Source organism: Pezoporus occidentalis, unplaced genomic scaffold, assembly GCF_034315485.1.
Source record: "Pezoporus occidentalis ecotype Australia unplaced genomic scaffold, CSIRO_AGI_Poc_V1 ctg2, whole genome shotgun sequence".
Taxonomy (NCBI): Eukaryota; Metazoa; Chordata; class Aves; order Psittaciformes; family Psittacidae; genus Pezoporus; species Pezoporus occidentalis.
In genome coordinates this window covers 7149279-7173309 of record NW_026913855.1, presented here as the reverse complement: position 1 = coordinate 7173309, position 24031 = coordinate 7149279, and the positions used below count along the sequence as shown (strand labels likewise).

General features: G+C 37.6%; 1 protein-coding gene across 3 annotated transcripts in view; it reads left to right on the top strand.

Annotated features, from left to right (window-relative positions):
• The window catches only part of DROSHA (drosha ribonuclease III), a 71804-nt gene that overhangs the window by 36075 nt on the left and 11698 nt on the right, over nt 1-24031 (top strand). For all 3 annotated transcript variants that reach the window (XR_009964582.1, XR_009964583.1, XM_062617693.1), the window contains exons 16-26: nt 332-439; nt 5093-5200; nt 7826-7964; nt 8648-8708; nt 10621-10680; nt 12002-12101; nt 14787-14889; nt 16659-16729; nt 17785-17829; nt 20368-20525; nt 21383-21488. Coding sequence is in view for 1 of the 3 variants with exons in the window: in XM_062617693.1 (XP_062473677.1) it covers nt 332-439; nt 5093-5200; nt 7826-7964; nt 8648-8708; nt 10621-10680; nt 12002-12101; nt 14787-14889; nt 16659-16729; nt 17785-17829; nt 20368-20525; nt 21383-21488 (1059 nt within the window). In the remaining 2 variants the exon portion in view is untranslated. The remainder of the gene's footprint in view (nt 1-331; nt 440-5092; nt 5201-7825; nt 7965-8647; nt 8709-10620; nt 10681-12001; nt 12102-14786; nt 14890-16658; nt 16730-17784; nt 17830-20367; nt 20526-21382; nt 21489-24031) is intronic.

The window sequence follows — 24031 nt, the reverse complement described above, 5'->3', positions numbered from 1 at the left end:
TTCTTGAGGCAAATAAACTTTTTACACAATAACCAAACAGCCAGTGGTCAAGGTAAAACAGATTTTTATTTTATTTTTTGAATTGAAATTGTATTAGTAGATTTCATCATTATAGGCTCCAGGACTAGTTTTGGTGTACCAAAACTGCTGTCTGTGCTGTATTCCAGCACATTCATCAAAGTCTATGGCTTAGCAACTACAAGACTTGGTCTAGTCTTAGAAACTGCTCACTAAAATTGAACCTTAAAAGGATATTGTGGAGGCACTCATGCATTAATACTGCTTTGTTGTAGAACGTCCTTCGCAACAGGTCCATTCTCTCCCTGTTTAGGAAGCACTGCAGAAAATTCGTCAGAAGAACACAATGAGACGTGAAGTGACCGTCGAGTTGAGTAGCCAGGGATTCTGGAAAACAGGGATACGTTCTGACGTCTGCCAGGTGACTAAACTGAGAGATGTTTGATCTACTTCCTTGATAGCTGCCATTTATCTCTTGAAAGGGTTTGCTGTGATTCTGTGCTGAAGAATGGAATTAATACCCTTGCCTGAAGATGTATTTATTTAAGGAACTATTCTAGTCTCCCATCCACACACAGAAAAAGTTATTTAAAAATATTAGATTGCTTGCCACTGGTTGATCAGAACAAGGAAGAGAGGATAGGAATGGTCATCTGGATGCTGGTCATTAGCCAAATGTTGAATCTTATGTAGAGCTCCTGGGGCTTCTTCATCAGCTGGGTTAGTTTTAAATATTTTTATTTTAATAAATTTTTATATTTAGATTTTTTTAAAAAACAAATTTTACATTGAAACATAAATATCTTTTTACTTGAAAGAAAAGAAAGAAAAAACTCCACGATAACTAACTTCTGGATTAAAACAGGTGATCATCAGTAGAATGGTCACCTTTCAGATATTACATTCCATATGCATGACATCTCCAAGGTACAGATCTCTGGCAGATCCTATTGTGAAGTAGTTGACAGCCACCAGCTTTGTGATATGGTAAAAATAAGTGCATTTTTAATATAATATTTGATTAGTAAAATTCAAGTTGTTACAACAGTTAACTTCAAAATCTGATAAGGCCAAAGGGGAAATTCTTACAGGAGAGGAATGCTAATAACTAAATTGCTTTTCTTCTGTCTGAACCATTTCTTGTGATTCTGCTATTGCTTCTGAAGTTGAAGAAAGAGAATAGTGTAACAGTATCTTCTCACATTGCTTAGGAAAATTACAGTCCTTTTCTAATTTTTATCGTGAACTCTATCTATTTTTACAGGTTAAGTAAGCAGTGTAAATTTCTAATTTAGGAGCTTTGAAACAGTTCTGTGTTATTCATAATATCTTCTGTGATTCATCTGTTAATGTCTTCTTCGATTCATTTTGTTGTTGAAGGACAGCAAAACATGAGGGAATGATGAAAGTGAAGCTATTTCACATTTTTGTTCCCATCTGCAGCATAACATCTAAATCAGCCAGTTCTGGTATGAAGGTCCTTTGATTTGATTTCTTTGAGAGGCCAAGAGTAGGCAAACTGTGTATCTGTAAAATTAAAGATTGCTGCTGTTGCTACATGCTTTCTTCCAGATTAAAGAAAACTAAAACTTAATATGCATAAATCAACTCTGTGGGCAGAACTAAATCTCAGTGATTTAAAATTAATACTTTTTAAAAGCATTGCAGTTTGGAAGATTGAAGCTCTTTCAAGTCACTCTAACAGCTTATAGTTAAGCTCCACATAGCAGTAATGACATTGGTCTTTGCAGTCTCAGAAGTGAACCACTTGCAGGGTGAGGAAAAACGGTGAGTGAAGTATTCCAAAAATGTCAAATCACTGTTACCTGCCAGGCTCACTTGAAGTTGTCCAGTAGATAAAGTGCACTACTAGCCACTAAGCTGGGCATCGCTTACTATGCAGTCTGGCCTAATGGGGCCATGCTGAGAAGATACACCTCACACACACCCTCCCCCACCGCCACCCATCATTGCCAGTATTGTTACTGGTGTGCTCTCAACGGCAGTGTTAAGTGTTCAGGTGAGAAATCTGGCATTTCAAAATATTTCAGCTCACCTGGTTCTTCTTAGTAGCTTCAGGTCAGGATTGTCTTCCAGCCTTGGGGGATGGTGGTACTAGCTGGGGCACCTGAGAGAGTTCCTGCCTTGCCGTGCCAGCTGCAGCAAGAAAAGAACATGCAGCATCATAGTTAAAATTACATATGTTTAAAAAGAGCAGAAAAGGAAAAAAGTTACTTGTATGTTTATAACCAGATGCAAATACGGTATGGGATGTGGCCATATCGTTTCAGGAGACTTTTTTTAATCACTAGTCATTCTTCAGCCTAATGGAATTTTTAAAGCATGTATTTTGTTTTCTCATAAAGCTATAAATAAGTAAAACATCAGAAACATCAAATAGCTATAATCCAGTTTGATGCACATTGACTCAATCCAGTATTTAGTGCCATGAAAGCAGCACTTGGTCAATATAACTGCAAGAATCAAATTAAAGGCCCTCTGTGTGCTCCCAGAGAGATGTCAGTTCTTCATTCAATGCACCACAGCTGATAAAAATCTAAAACTTTGTATTTCAGTCCTCAAACTTAGGGCTACAAGTATTGGTAAAAATAGTATTAAACCTTGCTTGGGGGACATTTTTTTTGCCTAGTGTAGTGGAATATATAAACAGGCAGGGAAGCAGAGTTCCCATGAAACAAGTTTTGGGTTGGCTTTTTGTTGGGTGTAACCCATCTCCAGCCCCCAAATTGCTTCTCAGAAGGAAAGCATAGGAAGCATACCTGTATAGTTTATATGGAGTTAAGAAGGATGTGCCCCTAGCTTACAGATTACCCTAAGAAAACTCTAAATGAGTAACATGCTAACAAAATAAAATTTCTTTACCTGGAATGTTTTTGCATTTTTCAGCCGCCATTCAGTGATCCAGACAAGTGTTTTGTTTTGGTTTTTTTCTTGCTGCTAATTAGTTAGTTCCATCTGCCAGAGAAGGACCTGGGGTGCTGGTTGACAGCCAGCTGAGTACAAGCCAGCAAGTGTGCCCAGTTGGCCAAGAAGGCCAGTGGCATCCTGGCCTGCATCAGCAGCAGTGTGGCCAGCAGAGCAAGGCAAGTGATCATCCCCCTTTACTGGATGCTGGTAAAGCCGCATCTCAAATACTGTGTTCACTTCTGGGCCCCTCACTACAAGAATGACACGGAGGTACCAGAGTGAGTCCAGAGAAAGGCAGTGAAGCTGGTGAAGGGTCAGGAGCACAAGTCTTACTAGGAATGGCTGAGGAAACTGGGGTTGTTTAGTCTGTAGAAGACTCAGGAGGGATCTTATTGCTTTCTACAACTACCTGAAAAGATGTTGTAGCGAGGTGGGGGTTGGCCTCGTCTCCCAGGTAACAAGTGATAGGACAAGAGGAGCCTCAAGCTGTGCCAGGGGAAGTTTAAATTGGACATTAGGAAAATTTTTTTCACCCAAAGGATTGTCAAGCACTCGACCAGGCTGCCCAGGGAAGTGGTGAAGTCAGCATCCTTGAAGGTATTTAAAAGACATGTAAATGTGGCACTTGAGGACATGGTACAGTAGTGGAGTTGGCAGAATTAGGTTAATGGTTGGACTCGATGATAAATGATTCTGTGATTACTTTCCAACTGTTTTCAGCTCTCAAGAATTTTTCAGTCCTTTCCTTAAGCAGAAAGTATTGCCGTTGTTTATTCTTAACTTCTCAACCCTGTAACATTCACCAGATTTTATTTTCTGTGGTTCTTTAATGACATGCAAAAATCCGTAACATCATTTATTCCATAAATTATACATAATCTGCTTTATACGCTTGCTTTTCTTGATTCTGCCCACAATGAACCTTCCTCTTCTGTAATCATACACATTCCTTTTTCTGCAATTAATAGTGATAGCCCTCAGATTTTGATTCCCTTAGAACACATCATTCTTTTGAATATATTCCTGTCATGTCAGTAGTTGGAATGATAAGGAGAACTTAAATCTGATGTCAGTGTCGCAAAAATGATCGTATGCATGAAATTCTTTAAACTGACGTTTTTCCTATAACTCTTACTTTTCACTCTTACGCAGTATTTTTGATGTTGATATCATACTTGCTATACTGCTATACTGATAAACTGTAGTACTTGCTTATTTCAACCCAGTTCCATTTGAAGTCAATATTAGTGTAATATTCCTGCTTTAAAACACAGGAAAAGGGGAGAGTTTTGTTGTTGCAACATAGACTTAGTTAAATTTTTATGAAAATTTCCCTAACAGAAAAACATTATCTGTTTCCTAGATGATCAAACAGCAACCTTTCAGATATTATTTTTTTTTTTTAGCACATTACGCTTGGAAATGCCAGACTACAGCATTTCAGAAAGCCCTTAATTCTTCCTCAGAAGGAAATGAAACAAGGCACTAACAACTGTGCTTGAAAATCAAGTAGCTACTATTGTTTGGTGAAAGCTGGTTAAAGTGATGCATCTTCCTTAATTTTATGAGGCAGAGGGGAAATGATCTTTCTTCATCTTTGGTACTAACCTAAAACCACAGAGCATTAAATGAGAAGGTACAAACATACATCATTGATTTCAGTAATGGCTTATTGAAATTTGAAGTTACTGGTGACCAGATATTTTTTGCTTCTTTCAAAAGACTTCAGTAGAAGACTGGTTTTATGTGTTTGGATGGGGCTTTATGTATTGGATTTTATGTATTTGGGAAGGGCTTTGAGCAGCCTGGTCTAGTGAAGGATGTCTCTGCCCATAGCAGCAGGATTGGAACTAGGTGATTTTTAAGGTCACTTCCAACTCAGACCATTTTGTAGTTCTGTTTATTTATTTAGTCTGTGTCGGGTGGTGTCTCCATTATGATTATACAGATGGAGAAATGTGATTTAGTTAAGTGCTCTGATGATGAAGGTTGGGAAATAGCGGTTTGTTGTTTTTTTTTCTCATTTAAACAAGCCAGTAAAACTTAGTGTTGTGACAAATGGAGAATGTTTGTATTCATAGGTTAGTCAAAACTGAATACTCTGTATAGTGAAATTGAATGCTTTTTTTCTGTTGATGTTTTTTAGCATGCGATGATGCTTCCTGTTCTCACCCACCATGTCCGCTACCATCAGTGTCTGATGCATTTGGACAAATTGATAGGCTATACTTTTCGAGATAGATGCTTGCTGCAGGTAAGATATATAAAAAACCCTACTTGCTGGTTTGTCCTCCTAATAATATAGAGTTTATCCATAACCCTGACTGCTGTGTAAACTGAAGAAATGCATTGCATTGCCACAACTTGGATGTACTCGATTGCACTGCAATCTTTCAAAAGTTTCAATTATTCCAAAGACTTCTAAATAGAGACATCTGCTGTGCAGGTAGGGATACACCTACCTTTGCTCCAGTGGCAGGTCTGGATTTGCTTGTAATGTTTAGAAAGACAGAAGTATGCTTACTGAAAAGATTGTCAGGTACATTACTATTTCTAAGTTCTTTATTTAGATATTTATGAAGAACATGCAGATGATCATACATGCCTTGCTTCTTCCTTTTATAGTCTGCTGTTCCAATTAATAACTTTAGCATTGCCTTTTATTTTGCATTTTAGCTAGTGAAAAGGAATTTGCAAAATTCAGCTCTTGACTTCTGCAAGTATGTGATGAAATTTTTGCATTTACAAACAAGGGCAGGAACCGAAGAGAGGAGAATTCCATATTTAAATACACACATGTTACATGACCAGTCATTTGTCTAAGTGCTTATTTGTAAATGATCAGGTCTAAAGGCTGACTTTTGGGGTGGTGGCCCCTTTCCCTTGTGTGCTTTCCTGAAGTTACTGAACGAAAATTGAGACTTCTGTTCAGGATTTCCCCCTGAAATGAGCATCAGCTCTCTCCACTGACTGGGGCTGAGAAAGATGAATTTTCTCTAAGTTAAAAAGATGCAGTTTCTGTATGCGTGTAGGGACTTTACTCCTGAGCTATATTAAGCAGAGGCTTATGGGAAAATGTGTTCTAATAGCTTCTCTGTTTTCTAGAAGTTGTTTCTAGAAATAGAACCAATTTTACAGGGTTCATCCTACTGCAAGTTACATTAGACATTGAGCATCTAGTGGATTTGATTGTCTGCAGCCTGCCATAGTTTTAATATGAAAGATAAAAATGCAGTGATGAAAATCTTCAAAGTGTTGAGACCAAACATGCAAACCAAAAAGCAAATTGCAATTGAAAATGGAAGAAACCATAAAATCAAGTGTGCCAGCATTAGTAATTTTAGTATTTAGTTATAATAAAAGTACTTTTTAATGCTTGATCCCTATGCAAATTTATTTCAAACCTATAAACATGTTCCAGAAGAGAATGAGCTTTTTAAAATGTATATAACATCAGTCGCCTATTTAAGCATATTGCTTATAAGCATAAGATTATTTGATAATTCTGCATTGATTTTTACCTGTTTCATCAGGATGTATACTTTCTAAAGTACAGACTGGGCAACAAAGATAACACTAATTTAGCTATTCAGGGAAATGTTTCATCCACTTCAGATGAAGCAGAAGTTGAGAATGTGCATATATGACAAACTTATTAGTATTAGCAAGGAATTAAAAAGGACTTGGAGAAAGTTCTTATTGTTGATTAGGTGTAATTTTACTCTCTAACGAAATTAAAATAACCTTCCCTAAGTACTGTTTTGGAAAGCCGTAGACAATGTTTGAATGAACTACTGTAATGTCTTTGCTCACAGCCCACATCACTAGTCCTTCACTTGTTTCAGAAGTAACTTTCTGCAGCTTGAATTTGCCAGTGTATCTCTTGATTTATATATAAGGTGTGTGTACACATTTATAGATGCATGTTATCTTTAGGTGTGCCTGTGTGAAAGAGAAAATACATGATTTTACAGGGTGGAGTCATAAAAGCTAGCTGTAGTTCTATATACTGCTGCCATTTTTGTAGTGGTGAAGTCAACAGCAGAGTTAGCTTTGATAATGCTAGATGGTATAAATGGAAACAGGTGGAAGAATGATACAAATGGGAACAGGTTGCCCAGAGAAGTTGTGAATGTCCCATCCCTGGAAGTGTTCAAGGCTAGGTTGGATGGGGCTTTGAGCAACTTGGTCTAGTGGAAGGTGTCCCTGTCCATGGCAGGGGCCTGGAACTAGATGAGTTTTAAAGGTCCCTTCCAACCTAAACCGTTCTATGATTCTGCAAAACAGATCAGTCCTGCCATTGCTGTTCAGTTCCAGTTGAAGAGTGGCCACATACAGTCATGAAAAGTTCTTCTGTAAATAACCATGTTAGACATACTTTTTTTTGTTTGTTTGAAGTAGGAAAGTTTTATAGATATTTAAGTAACCTAAATCAGTTATATGAATGGTGGAGAAGCTCTTACTTGTTCATAGTTTTAATATGAATATTTATCCTGCAATGTTAGAGTGAATATATGTTTAAATAAGCAAATGTATTAAAATCAGGTCAGCAAAGCTGCTAAGCAAAATTCTTAGGGCAAATTGACAGTTCATGCTTTTTGTCTTCTAAACTAATTTTTCTTTAAAGAAGAAAACTTGTTGAAAGTTAATTAGTTAAACTGATGATTGGGCATAAATATTGCTTCTTTCTGACATCTGAAATAGTATATACTATGTTTAAATTACTGGAACCAAGCTACTGATGGATGACATCACTTTGTAGCCTTTCTTCAAGCTAAAAAATAACAATTATTAGCTACCTGTCTGGGATATTTTTTTTTTCCTTTTATTTGCAAAAATATACCTAAGACTTCTTTTTCCTGTTTGTGCTTCACTACAGCTTGCCATGACTCATCCAAGCCATCACTTAAACTTTGGAATGAATCCAGATCATGCCAGAAATTCATTATCCAACTGTGGGATTCGACAGCCAAAGTATGGAGATAGAAAAGTTCACCACATGCACATGAGGAAAAAAGGTATGCTGTTAACACCACTACCGTTTTTCTCTCACCCTCAATCAGTAAGAAAACCTTTGTTTATTTATTTGGCCATTGTTTTTCTGAGAGATTCCCCTCAGTGGAATATGTCTATGGTTATACACTGACACCAGTGCGACCCTTCTAAAGAAAAAAAAAAATATTTTGCAAATGAATCAGCAGCTAAAGAGCTGAGAAAAAGCAAGGATGAAAAATGGGAGGATGTATTTTCTTTGACTTTTGGCAAATATTGTTTCCTTAATTTGCTGCTTGGCATGGCGATCAAACTTGAGGATATTTTGTAAAAATGTCTTATTAATGTGGTCTAATTGCTGCAGAATATTCCCCTTAATTCACAGAATATATTTCTTAGAAGTATACTCAGCTGTAATGAAGTATTTTTTCGTTGTTGTTTATGTAATGTTTGAAATGTCTTTTTTATGCAAAAATGGTGTTTTTATCTGGCTCTCTGAATGCACAAATACAATAGTACTGTAATGGGACTACGATCAGTTAGGCAGAGATCGTCTGTAAGGATTATTTTTGATGTGAGTAAACCCTGTAAATAACAGGATGATCCATGTGCAGCAGTTACAAAGTAACATTTTGAGTAATTGTTTTCTAAGCCTATTCAAATTGACTTAGTGGTTGTTTATTTAATAGTGTATTGTTTATATTCCTAGGGATAAACACCCTGATAAATATTATGTCCCGTTTGGGACAGGACGATCCTGCTCCTTCCAGGTAATGAAAATAATGTTTGCAAGTAGGAAGCTGTTGCAGAGAGAGATCTTTAATAAAAGTAACCAACTTACTGTCAGTAATAGCTTTTGTAAACAGTTGAAATGAAAAGTCATTTTGAATTGACTTTATATTATGAAGATATGCTGAACCTCCATTAGCAGTGACATAATAAATGTTTAGTCATGCCTGCAGAAAGCTCGTGAGGAAGGATTGCACGGATAATTCTATCATTTTTGTTTATGCTTGAAATGAGGAGGACTTTTTAAAAGGCTACCTTAGCTTTCTGCAGAATAAAAAATAAGAATTTTTTGTTATTGTTATTATTGCTATAAATTGGATTCTCCATCATGTTTCCTCATAGTAGTACCTTCCTGTTATGGCATCTTGTCAACATGAGTGTGATACTGAATGTGAGTTTCGCTGATTTACTAGTCCAATTTAAAGACATGTGCAAAACCCATTAATGATGTAATGTAATAATCTTCAAATGACCACTAAGAATTCTGTGTGAATATATAATGTTTAAGATGTGGTTTATAGCCACAGGCACCATGTTTATCCAAAGCGAATAAACAAAGCTCATAGGACTAATGCACGAAGCAGCTGTATGTGAAATCTCATAAATGAACTGGAGGGCAGAGTGTATTTCAGTTAACTAGTGTTGTAACCACGCCTTTTAAGAGTGATCATTTTGGAGGAAGCTTGGGGATGGGAGAAGTTCAAATCTGAATAAATTATTGTTGCAGTGTTCCCCGAATGCTGTTTCAGCTAGACCATGCCCTTCTCTTCAACAGTCCACTTCAAGCTTATTTCACTCCTCTTAAGATAACATGACATAATGCTAAATCACATTAATTCTCACAAAATAACATAAAAATATAAAATCCCACTTCTGAGATCTGTGTAGGAGCTGTAGTTTTGCTCACACTTTATTGTTTTACACAGCAGAGGTATTTGAATTCTTTCAGCCCATAACAAAGGCCTGCTATTTCAGAAATTAGATTTACTGTATAATTGCTGGGGGAGTGCAAATTACAGTAAAAGCTGTCAACAGTTGCGAAGGATCTTCTGAATTAAAAAAAAAAATCTTGTGGCAATGGCCTTGATTCTTTTACAATCGTGTGAAGTCAAAATGTTGCTACTTAAATGCTTTGATGTGTAGAGCAGAAATTTGCATATATTTGAAGACAAACTCACGTTCTTTTTCAGCTGCTGTGTCCTGTTAGTCCTTTGTTAGATAAGCAGACTGCTTGGAGGAAATGAAACTTTATGCAAAACAAAGGGAAATCAGGAGCAGTGATAGAAGAGAAAGAAAACATAGGAAATACATTATTCTATTAGCTTAATGGCATCTTCAAATGCATCTTCTTGTACAGCCTTTTTTTTCTTTGGATCTCAAAGGAAGTTGCAGAAAATAGGGCATTTAAAGGTGCTATGATGAAAAATGAAATTACTTACTCCCTTATAGCTTTGCCATACCAATGAATCAGTTGCAGAGTCTTCACACTCTGCAGGTGTTGATATTAATTGCATACACTACTCTATTTGCATGTACAAGACTGAAGCCAGGCTGTTTCAATCACCTGATGCCCTCTGATGGACAAAAGAAACCTGACCTCAGTGCCAGTCAGCGTTACTGTTTCCTTTCTCCATTTGTTAAGTTTTGACAACAGCTCAGAAAGGAACATATGAAAATTTCAAAGGTGGTGGTGTCAGTCCTCAGTTTCAAGATTTATGTAGTGGTTGTTCTGTTTTGGACAGGATTGTAACCCAGAGAGGGTGGGGGAGGCCGCAAGAATGTCTGTCGTGGCTGATTAGCAATCAGCTCTGATTTGCTGTCTTTAATTGTATTGTGTAAATAACCAGAATATGTCACTTAGCTGATAGTAAAATTTTAAATTTTTTTTTTCAGGATTAACCACAATGAGCGTTTAGAATTTCTGGGAGATGCTGTGGTGGAGTTCTTAACAAGGTAAATAGGGAATTCTTTAACAGTTTTCACCTTTGTGCATACCATTGAGCTTATTAAGCTTTGCACCGTCTGCTTTATGACTGTGTATGTTTGCAATCCTGCCTGATGGTTGGAGCTGCATGCAGCTCTCTTCAAAATTACTTCAGTGCTGAAGATACAAGGAGGATTACAAAAGGAAAAACTAGAGCTTGTTTCGTGGAGTGCAATTTTAATTTGATTGGAGTTAGAGATTATTCAGCTACAGACGAGTTAACTTTGTACCTGTTGTGTTTTTTTTTTTAAAAAGGAAAGATATTTTTCCTAGCATGCCATTTTGCTTCCATGGGTTCTTTTTTCCCTAGTTGCAAGTAAAAAGCATTGAATGGTAATATTAAATGTGCTGGAGTTCTTATATTTCCAGTTATTAGTGCTACAGTCTACATGTAGGCTTTAATGTCTGTATGTAAAGAAAGTAGTCAAATGCAAATATAATTTATTTTAAAGTAATAACAAAAACCTATAATTTGTCAAAAATTGCTCCAGTTTTGGTCTGGTTTGAGTATTCTGAAATTGATGAAAAATACAGGGATATTATCAGTTATCTCCATGGGCCTCTTTCACCTGAGTACTAGAGGCAGGCATTGTCCACACAAAAAAAGATTCTAATCCATTTTGAGGTGCTGTGTTCTGCTGTTTTTAATAGGGGAGTAGTCTTGTTTGCTGTAAAGCTTCTCTTAAAGCAAGTTTGTTATATGAACTGCCCTTATATCTCAATTCTCTGCTAGCCTCTACTAGCCATTAGCTACTCATTATTAAAAGTCTATAAAGGTCTCCACTGCCCTTAAAACCCATGGCCTTTTCTCTCATACAACAGTACAGGCTGGAGGTTGTTGAGTTCTGTTGGCTCCATCCAGCCTAAATCAGTAGTATCATTTTAAAGCATTGTGTGCCTGCAACACACAGTTTCTCAAGGCTAATTGTTCCCTTGTGCTTTATTCTTCAGCATCCTCTAGGTGTCAACCTTGCTGAACCCACTGCTGCTGCTATGTAGATGCTTTCAAATGAGGGAACTGAATTGTTGTTGCAGGAATTTGGAGAATATGTGCTGCCCAGTAGAGAAACAGCCCCCTGCCTCCCCTACTGCCAGTGCTATCCAGTCAAATATTCCTGAGCATTGTTTTAATGTTTGATCATTTACCTTATTAGAAGCTGAGTTGTCACCTTGGGAAGGGACCTGTGTTACCAGCTAGGATCTGAGAGAAAGGCATTGTTCCCTAGAAGCACACATGATGCATATTTAACCAAATGCTGACAGCACCTGATCTGATATTTGTTTTGCCAGTGTCCATTTGTACTACCTGTTTCCCACTCTGGAGGAAGGAGGATTAGCAACATACCGCACTGCCATCGTACAGAACCAACACCTGGCGATGTTGGCTAAGGTACAGTTTTATACGTCTCTGTATTTGACACCCAGAGGTAGGATACCATGGATCCTAGCACTAGGGATATACCTGCTTTGAACATCAGTATCCTTACCATGTTTTGTGTACAAGATTTGGGATACAGCAACTCTTTTCAGTTTGAAAGTAGATTCTAAAGATAAGTAGGACTTAGTGTTTTCTTCAAAGGCAGAAGGATAAGTTTTTAGGGTGCTTGAAGGTGTGTGTATGTTTACCTTCATATTGCACAGGTAATGAAGCTGATGGTAGAAATTTAGTGAAGAAAAAGAAACAAGCTGGTCGTTCTATAAAAGGACTTCCTGCTAGAAAACATAGGGAAAATATGGCAGCAGGTGGTAGAGAAAGTAGGGAAATAATAATTTTGCCTGCTCCTAACCACAGTAATTTTCAGATTCACTGTGAACTATGAAAGAGAAATATGTTAGGCTTTTGGTGAAAACTGTATTATCTCATGGGGAAAATTGAGATGCCTCAGAATTTTATTTCATCTAATTCTGTGAATGACGGAACCTTTTTCATTTCTGCATGATACAGGAGGGTGTGAATATGATGTAGAAAGTTTATTAAGTCTCTGTTTGTAGGTAATCTGGTATTCCCTTATTCATACTTGATTTTGCTGGAGTGTTTTTAAAGAAAACAGTCTGACACTTACTGATGTCATGTATTAAGCTGTGCATGCATGCATACATGTCCACTGCTGATAGTTTTCAAGTGCTCTTTTAATCTTCTCTGTTCATGTTCACTCAGTAATTTAAATAAGCATATCCAATCTTGAGATTTTGGGGGAAAAAATATATGATTTCTAAAACATCATCTTTTTGCTTGATTCTCAGGAGAGGCACAGCGTAGGGGAGCAAACACAATAATTTTCTTCCAAAGCTTTCTTTAATAATTTAAATAAGCATGAATTGATTGAAATTTTCAGATTGGGGTTTTGTTCTACAAATATGGTATTGAACTGCCTGACATTTGAATTCGTGCTACTACTGAAAAACCTGCATCCAAAAGCTCACATTTTCTTAAAGTCTGTTCACAGCCTTTATCACTGTACATGGAGAATTCCTGATTTTTTTTGGAACATTTTTTAAATTGTATTTATTTGTATTAGATGTAACTGTAAATATTAGCTATCTATGTATTCCTCATTTCTGAACTTACCCTTTTTTCCTCTTGTATATCTTACACAATGTTCCTGGTTTCATCCCCTTTAATTATTCCCTCCAGTATCATGTTGCGTTCAGTTTACTTAATATAATCCTCAGCTCCTCAACTTCTCTTGTGTGTGGAATGCTGTTTTAATTGAGAATCAAATGATAAATTTCTGTAGCTTCTAAGGGGCATTGTAGCAGAAATTTTAAAAGTAATCTGAAACATTTTCTGATAATAAAATGAGAAGAAAAACACATGAGGAAAAAAAAGCTGAATGCAAGCTCTGGAAATAGCAATAAGCCACTGGAGGTGGGGGAGACAAAGCAAACTCTCAAACAACATTTGTTAGCATGAGCAAATGACAATAATCTGTGAGAAGTTTAAATTTGATATAAACCAGCTAATGTTCCATTTTTATGTTGACTATAACAGGTGCTCCCCACTCTAAAAGTGCAGTGGAACACAGTAAGAGCTAATGTCCTGTGTTCTGGATCAGTGAATAGGCTCTCATTAATTGAAAATGGAACACTCCTTTTTTCCAATTGCAGCGTGTCTGAACCATGCACCTCAAACAACATAGTCTTCCTTTTTACATCTTAAATATACTTCAGGAGGATGCAGTTGAAAGTTGATGAGAAATTCGTCAGTAGAAACTTACACACGGTTGTGAAGACCCTACTCTCATACAGACTTTGCAAGATGGAGAAATCTCTTCTTTAAAAATCTCAGTAATGATTTTGTGTTATGAAGATGACTATGTAAAGAGAATCTAGTGGCTTTTGCCTGCATTTCTATAGCAGGATTATCAGATAATATGTAGGATATCTGACTCACTACCTGAGATTCTGACTGGCAGGAACAACTATGGTATAGGCAACAGATGAATGTCAATGATGCACATAGGTGGCACTGTGGATTAAAATATCAAGTCTTCTGCTTGCAGTGCCTAGAGGCCATTGTTACTGCCACTTGTTGACACTCTTAAAGGAAAAAACAGATGTTCAGTGGATTGTGTCTACCAGAGTTCTTGTTCCTCACTATTCTGCTTTATCTTATTCTTGTAGACAGAATCTTTTTCCTTAGTGTTAACTTCCCTCCCTTTGAATGTCCCTTTGGTATTTCTGAAAGGAAATTGCATGAGGGCAAACTGCCAGCAAGAAACAAAGCACATTGTACCACCCAGTTGGTATAAGCCTATTTTTCTGTGACACCCTCAGCCCCCATCGTGAACTCATTCCTAAATCTCCCTAGTAAAATTTTTTGATCTAGCTTCCCTTGAGAATTTGGTTTGATAATTCCTAGCGTTCCCATGCTATCAAACTCTAGTTGCTTGCCTCTGATAAATATGAAGTCTTCTAATTTTAGCATATGTGTGTGAATTGAAACTATGGAGAAAAGCTTCAAAGTTCCCTCAAACCCAGTTGATGCATAGTAGTGTCATGAACTCTGGTGACTAGACCTGGTACTCTTGTACTTCTAAAACCATGGTTTTATCTCTTTCCACATATTCTGCAGAAGCTGGAGCTAGATCGATTTATGCTCTATGCTCATGGGCCAGACCTTTGCAGGGAATCGGATCTCCGCCATGCTATGGCCAACTGCTTTGAAGCCCTAATAGGTAAGGCATGTGTATTTGTGTGTGCAGAGTTGTTTTAATATCTTTACATGCCATGTTGACTGTGATGGAGGAGACATGGGTCTGTCTTGATTAGTGTTAGTAAGGGTAGGCGATAGTAAAGCTTCTTAAATCTTCTTTGTCTCTTTTCCTGCACATATACTGAGTGTGTAACATAAGTGTGAAGTATTACAAAGGAAATCTCATCTTCCATACCCTGCCTCCCATGTGCTGAAGACGCACCCATTTCATAGGGTTGTGGTGCAGCACTGCTGTCCACCACCACAGAACTCCACCTCTCATGAGCCACCACCCTGCCACCCGCAGTTATCTGAGGGGAGTAGTTCAGTCACTGTGAAAAGTCACAGCAAAAAAAGGGCAGGTTCACTGCTTCCAGTAGGACTTGCACAGAACTCCAAAATGCAGAGTTGCATTTCAGCCCTGCATTTTAAACTGCAGCTTGCTTTCTGAATGCACCAGGCACTCCCAACCAAGTCACCAACCCGCTTCCAGCCTGCCCTGCTGACCTCCTGTGAATTAAATGTAACATTTGCCAAGAGAATACTTTTTGGTCTTTGCATTCTCCTTACAAATAAAAAGTAAGGCAGTATGCCACAGCTGGTGTAATAGAGCTACTAAAACTCTAGCTGAGGGTGAAGGGGAGTTGTGTCAAATTTGCTGGTGGACATTAAGATGCTGATTAGTGACTGGCTGTGCTATTTGATAAATTTATGTTGGAGGAGAAATCAGGAGTGCTTGACTACAGTTACCAAATAAGGCAGCAGTATGGTGGAAATCTGATCCATTATATCCACACAAGCTCTATTTTAAATAGCATATATTTATAAAACTTCTTTGAATGCACAAAGCAAGCTAAATCTCACTGATTTGGCTTCATATTCATGCAGATGTACTGTACACAATATTAACTATGGCAATGGTTTATTCCTCATCCAGGTCTTTACATACTACAGAAGCTCCTAAAGCATTTTGTCCCACTTTGAAAAACAGATGATAGTTGGCTTACACATCAGCAGTTCTATGCATTCTGCCTTGGGCTAAATTGCATTTCATCTTATCAAGAAATAAGAGTTTTCTTTTTAACTCTGTTTTTGCTTTCCATGAGTGCTTTGATCTTTAATTTAAAAATAAATAGAGGAGGAACACTAGATATGTATCTGTGGCTTTGTTCATATACTTGAGCTTGTCTAGGATGTAATGACGAGGACTATTTGGCCACCACTGAAATCTGCTAAAAGAGCAGGCTTGCAGTTTAACCTCCTATACAAAGTTGTTCACAAAATTAATTGAGCTAAATTGAGTTAAATAAGGTTTTGTCAGGCCCATACCTTACATCTGGGAACTTGTTAAGGGACTATAAAAGTATACATGGGATCTGGAGCTCCTACTTGAGAACATTTGTAGCAGTCTGGTGCTTCTTCCCCGAGATGAAGAAAATAACTAAAAGTATAGGCAGGTTGTCTTGGGCCTGTTTGAAATTCTGTGCTCTCATCATATGTCTCTGGCAAGATAGAAACCCCAAAACTTCTCTCCTTCAGAGAGTCCAAAGAGAGCAACTGACCTACTGAGGAATTAGAAGGGGAGAGGGGAGTGAGGGTAGGGAGGGAGAGTTACAGAAGGCAGACCATGTTCCTTCTGTATGTATGTACTAAAGAAAGTATGCTTTTAAAAATTGAATGTATTGAAGAAGGCAGAGATTTTCTAAGTATTAACGCCTTATTGACCTTTGAGGTATTGGTCCCCTCATGCAGGAGCTGTTTATCTAGAGGGGAGCCTAGAAGAAGCAAAACAATTATTTGGACGTTTACTCTTCAATGACAAGGTATTTATGAATATATACGATTTTTTTTCATTTAAAAAATAGCTGAAGACATGATTTCTTCTCTTTTGTTTTACTTGAGAATCACGAATGAACAGATACATAAACCTTTTGTACTTAGCTCCTGGAAACTGAATGTGGCATAGCATGCTTGGGACAGCAAGCTGCACTGGCTCAGACAAAAAAAAATTGGTATTTCCTCAGGTGTGTTGTTTGTTGGTTGGCTTAGGTAGGAATGGACGGGTGGCATGGGGACCCTGCAGACTTCCATTCAATATGCTGATCTAACAGGAGGCATGCTTTGGGAAGGGATGCACATGTAGAGCAACTGTTCTTGTTTCATCATTTAAATCATCCCACCACTAAAAGTTTTAAAAATATATTTGAAAAAAAATACAGGGGATTTCATCCAGTGTTTACTCACTTGTGTAATTAAAGTCTGATCCATTCTTGCATACTGTGTCTTAGGTCACTGTTAGTTGGAATTTAACCTAAGAGAAGTAACCAGTACATACTGCTGGGACAATACACATGGCAGTGGTGATGGGGTGAATTATATAGTATTTTCCTCTTGAAAGTCTAAGTCTATGAAATGACAAAGCTTATTAGAGATAAAAACGTTTTGAAGCCTATTGTAACTCAGTGCTTATTTGCTGCTCAGTGCCTGTAGTGAAAAAGCCTATACGAAATAGAAGGAAATAAGTGGGTATTTTCTTTTCTAGTCCTTGCCTTTGGTGAAGTCAAACTTGCTACTGAAGAGTACTTGCAAATAAAGTTAGTCCTGAGGCTTAAACGAATCTTTTTCTTCCTTTAATCACTTTTTATTTGGTTCAAGGTTTTTTCCACCTCTTTGACACAAGCTAATTGGGAAAACTACAGGCAGTTTGAACAGCAAATACACAATTTTAAAAATTAGTTTGCCACCACTATTGAATTTGCAATAAGCAGGGTCAGCATCTGAAACAGTTCAGTATTTCAAGTAATGACATTTTATTTAGTACTGTGGAATTTGTTAAATGACTCCCTTGAGCATTGAAGGCATTTCTCTATGTTTGCAGGACCTGCGGGATGTATGGCTTAATTATCCACTACATCCACTCCAAGTAAGTGTATCCCTTTTTGTAACAAATTTTATAGCTCAGTTTAATTTTCTGGGATGCTTTCCCATAGGTTTCCATTGTAATGACATCTCAGAAATTTTGCTACACAGTAGCCAAAGGGTATCTATATTTGCCTTTGTGTTTTGTTTTTTCCCGGGGGGGGGGGGGGGGGGGGGGGGTGGTGAAAGTGGGTGGTGGTGTTATAGGTAATGAGTGTCTGCCTCTGAGGATTAATCACTCACCTTCCCTTGACTTGTGTTTGATATATAACTGTATTTACACCACAAATCTAGTGAGAGGTAATGTTTTGGTGTCTTTTTGTTCATGTTCTTGAAGTTGCAGGAAAACTGGTACAAAATCAGTCTGCATACATATTTTTTTTACCCGAAATTAAGACTGAAATCTTAATAGTAGGAAGGCAAGTTAGTTGAATGGAATAAGAGTGTGATTCTGATTTTTGTGTGTGTGTGTGCAATGATATCATGGCTGTTTTGGTGATTCCAGTAGCTTTATTACCAAGTAAACACTGAAATTATGAAAGTATCTGAAGGCTGATTTATCCTCCATGTATTGAAGGATACAAGTTTACAAGGCTAGAAGTTGGGAGAATGGTTTTCCAGTCCTTTTTCCCTGACTGAATTCTGGGGTAGACCCAGAGTAAATCACAGAGGCCATCTGCGCTGTAGCTTCTTGTTTTCACAGCAGACATGGTAGTATTTTCTGGCTGTTCAGGGGTGCTGCAAGAATAGCTGTATTCAAATCATCATCCAGTCAGTAAGGTTTTCAGGGTCATACGAACATCTGAGAGGTTTCTTTTGTACAACCAAACCTCTGATGTTTTGTGCAGTCAGTTTGACTTCTTTGAAACTTTTTATGAGCACACCCTTTCAGCAGAAGGACACTTTGAGGCCTCCATCTGAAATGTCATATATATTTGTACGAATTGTGCAATGGGTACATAGACCAAGTCTTCAGCCACAAGTCAGTGCACATGAAGTGTTTTTATGACTCACTCTCTTAAGTGTAAATAGAAAAGAGTCTTAATGGGAAGATAAACTTCCGAGATCCAGCACTACCTATCCTGCATGTAAAGACAAGTCCTACCTCACAAATGAAGAGGAGATTTTAGAGGAGACAAAAAAATATGTAATGTCGCAGATGGTACTGTATGCTGGATTCCTAACTGGCTGTTGGAAAGGCACTCACAAAAAGCTTTTAAAAATGTGGTGGTGTTTTTAAAAAAGCAGAGAATAATTAAAAAGAAGCAACACTAGCAAATACTGTCAGTGCTTACAAGATTTAAAGGAATGGCTGAAACATAAGAAATGGAGGAGTCAAATGACACATCTTACAAGGAATAGAGGTCACTGGCAGATTTCCCTAGGGATCTCTGCTGAAGTGCAGGCTGTTCGCATCAACAGTCTGGGGAAGAGGATGAATAGTGAGGTAGCAGTCTGTTGACAATACCAAATTATTCAGGTTAGCAGTGACAGTAGGAGGCTGAAGAATTGCAGTCTGATTGTGAGAATGCAGGAGTGCCTAACTATGGAGTAAGAAAGCATATGAAGTTCTGTGTGGGTAAACATAAATGACTACATAAGGAAGCAAAAAAGCAGTCACAGCTCCACATGCAGCTGAACTCCAAACTGACCATTATCACCTGAGCGTGGGATTTTGATGCTGAACTCAGGACACCACGGTATGTAGTTCTGTGAAAACGTCAGCTGAAAGCTCAGTGGCTTTTAAGGAAAAAGACAAATTGAATGTAATCAGTTAATAGAGAAGGGGCAGGCAACAAACCAAAATAGATCTTAATGCCACTTTAGAAAGCTGTGGCTATTCTTATTTTTCCTTTAGGCATCCTCATCTGTATGATTGCTCCTATAATGCATTGCTATAAAAGAGGGGTGCCCAGAGTGGCTGGAGGAAATGCCTAAGCAATTTCCCAGATCCAGAAAGCCATTTAAGTGTCACCACATCAAGGACATCAGAAAAGAAACTGATAAGATGCTGACCCAAAGTGACAATTTTAGTTTTCTTGTGTTATTGTGCCCTTCTGAATTTCATATACTAAGTATTTATTCTTGATTTTTTGATACTAAAAGAAAGTAGGAGAAATAGATTTGAGTTTTTGTCTCATCTTGACATGCTGTCAGTCTGCCAGCGTATTTTTGAAATTTTTGAATCTGTTGCTCAGTTGCAAGCAATGTGATACTAGAAAACTCAGACATATCTGATTGTACATGTTTTAGCAAAGTAAGTAGTAGTCCTTGCTATCCAGATGTAGAGACAAGACCATATAAGCAATATGTTATAAATGTCTCAAATGGTAAAAAAACATTTATCAGAGCAAGCACCTTCTTTGAGTACTAATTATGCAAGACAAAAAGCCAAAGGAAACTCAGTTTTCTTAGTTAATCTGTCCACAGAATGACGAGTTCACTGTATTCTTTGCCCTTGGCTTACAGAAGACTTCCTCTTCTCTGAAAAGTTCTGAAACAGTGTCAGTTTGTAATTATTTGGACTTCATTTTATTTACAGCTGCAGGAGTCTAACACTGACAGGCAGCTCATTGAGACCTCTCCAGTTCTTCAAAAGCTGACAGAGTTTGAGGACGCAATTGGAGTCATCTTTACTCATGTTCGGCTACTAGCACGCGCATTCACTCTGAGGACAGTAGGCTTTAACCATCTGACTCTGTGAGTTTGCAGCGAGTCCTCGTGTAGCTCTTGTAGCATGTTGGTCCTTATGTTAATATCCCAAATAGTTTTCTTTGTAAACAAACTGTAGATGGTATATTTCTTCTCCAGAAAAGAATAGAGCAGCTATGGCTCAGTAAAGCCTGCCTAGCTCAGTATCCCATCTCTAACAGTAGTCAGTAGTGGATACCTTGGGAAAGACTATAGAAAATGTTAGACAGCCATCCTGTTGTTTCTTCTGAGCTTCCTGCATCACTGATATTTGCACATCACTCCTGAGACAGTAGCAAAACATACTTGGAGGGTACATTTGGATAGAGGAAATAAGTAAAATCATGCCCTTGGTCCAGGTGCAGCCCTTGTGTTCTGTGGTGTGTAGAGCTGCCAGGCCCCATTTTAAAGCAAACAGTAGAGCTGTACCAGTGGTTACCCACTCCAGGATCACATGAGTTTAAATCCTGATACTGTTATTTCTCATGAACGGGCAGATCTTTTTCTCTTTTGATGTTGTTTCATTCATTAGTTCACTTTCTTCTAAGCTGCAGGTAGTGACCTTATCTCATTACCAACTTGATGTCAGCTGCTCTTCTCCTTCATTTAATCCCAGATCTGTGATCTAATAATTGAGTTTATATGTAGCTACCCTGATTTGCTTTCTCCCTGAAAGTTGGTGTTACAACAGTAATGAACTGTGTTTTCATCTCACCTGGTTAACACTGTAAGATTGTCTTAAATGCATTTGGAAATGAGCAATGCACACTTTCACATCACTATTTTAATTTGCATGTGCATGCTGGTTTTGTTTCTTCCTCCGTGAGTGCTTATTGATTTTGCTGCATTGATGTCTCATTTTTCAGAGGCCACAACCAGAGGATGGAATTCCTGGGTGACTCCATAATGCAGTTGGTAGCCACAGAGTATTTATTCATACATTTCCCTGATCATCATGAAGGGCACTTAACGGTAAGACTGCCATCAATCATGCTTTCCAGAAGAGCATGAGTGGGATGGAGACTGAAATTATGGGAATAGCTAGTGAATTATTCTGGATTTGATTAACAAAAGAAGCCTCAGCAACCACTGCTCTTAATAAGGCTTTGTTCATTTTAAGTCATGAGCCCTGCAATGAATAGGAAACAGTGATTTATGAGCCCAGTGCAACAATTTTTGTTCTGTCTGTGAAATGGATTAATAATTTAAAGGATGTCAGTGATGAAATTGGGACAGAAGACTAGTTCTTTTTTAAAGATGGGTGTCTTAAACTGCTTATTTAAAATAGGCACATGACATTTTTTTATTCATGACGTCTAGTCTGTTGAACCTGCAACCAGGCAGGGTTATGTTTGCTAATTAAGAAGTTTTTACAATCTATTTTAGACTTTTTTTCCTGTTGTCTTCAACCTGGAGCTCATCTGGTAGCTTTTGAATTTAATTTTACTGTTGATTACTGTAGCCTTTCTGCCTCTCACATCTAGACTCTGAAAAAAAAAACAGTTTAGGGCTCTTTCAGCATTTCACAGTACTTCAAACATAGGGTGGTATTATATGGAGGTTTTTTCCTGATTGATTCATTTAGTACTCCAGCTAGACAGCTGTGGCTTTGTGTTAGAAATTTTCTTAGCCTTACAAAATTTTCCTCAGTTATCAAGTCTTGAATAAAAAAAAAACAATACAGGTATCAGGAATGTGAGTCGTCTCCTAGTTAAAATTAGGAAGTGACACTGTAGGTTTCTTAGCTATTTGGAATGTTTTTCTCAGATCAATAAAGGGATGGTGATGCCAAGTCTCTAGTAGGCAATGTGTTTTCAAGAATATGCTTCTTGGGTCGTTTGGGGTAAAGCTGTTTACAAGAAAAAGGTACGTGCTCTGACTAAAAATAATTTTAATTTTTCTTCACCAGTTCTTAAGTTTAATTTACCTCTGTATGGATCCTTCTACACGATTCAGGAGATAGAGTAAAGTCTGAGCTTTTGAAGTAAAAGTTAAAAGGGGAAGAACCTTGTCATATTCTTCACAAGAAACAAAAGCCTAAGGCAGAAATCCAAGACTAGTGGAGTTTTTTACTTTATAGGGGACTTTTAACAATGTAGGCATCAATGTGGTTATAGTAAGGTAATCTTTCAAGAACTATTAGGCAGGAAGGATATGAAGTGTTGCTATTAATGGGTGCAAATACGCAGAACAAGGATAAGATCATCTTCATTTTGCTTAATTTAATGATTAGAGCATGTAAGAACAAATTGCACAGTCCACAGTTCATAGGGGAAACTACAAAGCTAGAGCAGAATGAATGCTGAAAACACGTAAAGATACTAAGAACACTTCAGAAAATAAATTCAACTCTGGGGATGTGCATGCAGTGAAAAAAAAAATTGTTATTGAATATTTTTAAATGAAAAGAGACTTGTGATAAAGGAGACTAATGATGGATCTGAAGAGAAACAGTAAACACTGAGCTCTTTTTTTCCTGTCATCTGGGAATGTACTTACCTTTGAAATAATAACAGAGCATCCCCTGAATGGTGTCAGTAGTACTGAGGGCAATTTTGGCTAAGGATAGGAAGATTTGACTAGCAACGCAGTGGTTTACCAGTGTGCTGTGATTACATGTTGAGAAATGACTGTAAACTAACTATATTTAAAAAAAAAAAAGAAAGGAGAACATAGTCTTGTCTACACATTTTGAGAAAGTCAAGTGATCTACTAAAAAAGAGGATGAAATTTTGTTAGCTGTTGGAAGATAGTACTGGCTTATGCTACAGTCATGGGTAGTAGTAAGTTGCGTGATGATGGAAGGATAATTAAAAAAAAAATTAAATTGCTTTGTAATTAGTTTTAAGCTCCAGTTGAGCATCCGTCACATATTACAGCATCTGCAGTGATGCAGGCTGTGTGTTGTCAGAATTGAGACTAGCTCTAAAAAAGTTGCTGAAAAGGCACACATACTGTGTCTTTGATGTATCAGTAACGGGAACTGAGTTTCCTGCAGTAGAGGACACACTTGTAGAGGAGTCAAATTCTAATACAGAGCAAGTTGATAACCACAGTACTAGAAGTATAACTGGTTTGGTGGGGTTTTTTTCTTTACATCTTTAGTTAACTATATAGTGTATACATAATTGCTCTTTGTTTTAGGATACTACTTACCATGATTAGGGGTCCCATCAGAATGAATACTCTGCAAACAACACCTTAGAAGAGATCCTTCTCCTGTTACAGGAAACAGATTTTTGTCATGTTACTGCACTTCTTTCTCTTACGTTGCATATCTAATTAGGAATTTGTTGGGGAAAATATTGTTATTTTATCTTAAGGGCATAAAAGGGTAGAGCTTTGGAAAGGAACAAGTAGAAGGTAAGTTTAAGCAGAGCTGAGGGAGGCAGGTAATAATCCTGTCTGCAGTCTGCCTAGTTTGTGAAGATCAAGTTGTGAGTATGGGCTTCATACATCATTGCCAAGCAAATTATGAACATATTGTTCTTTATTTATCTGTTGTCAGAGATGAA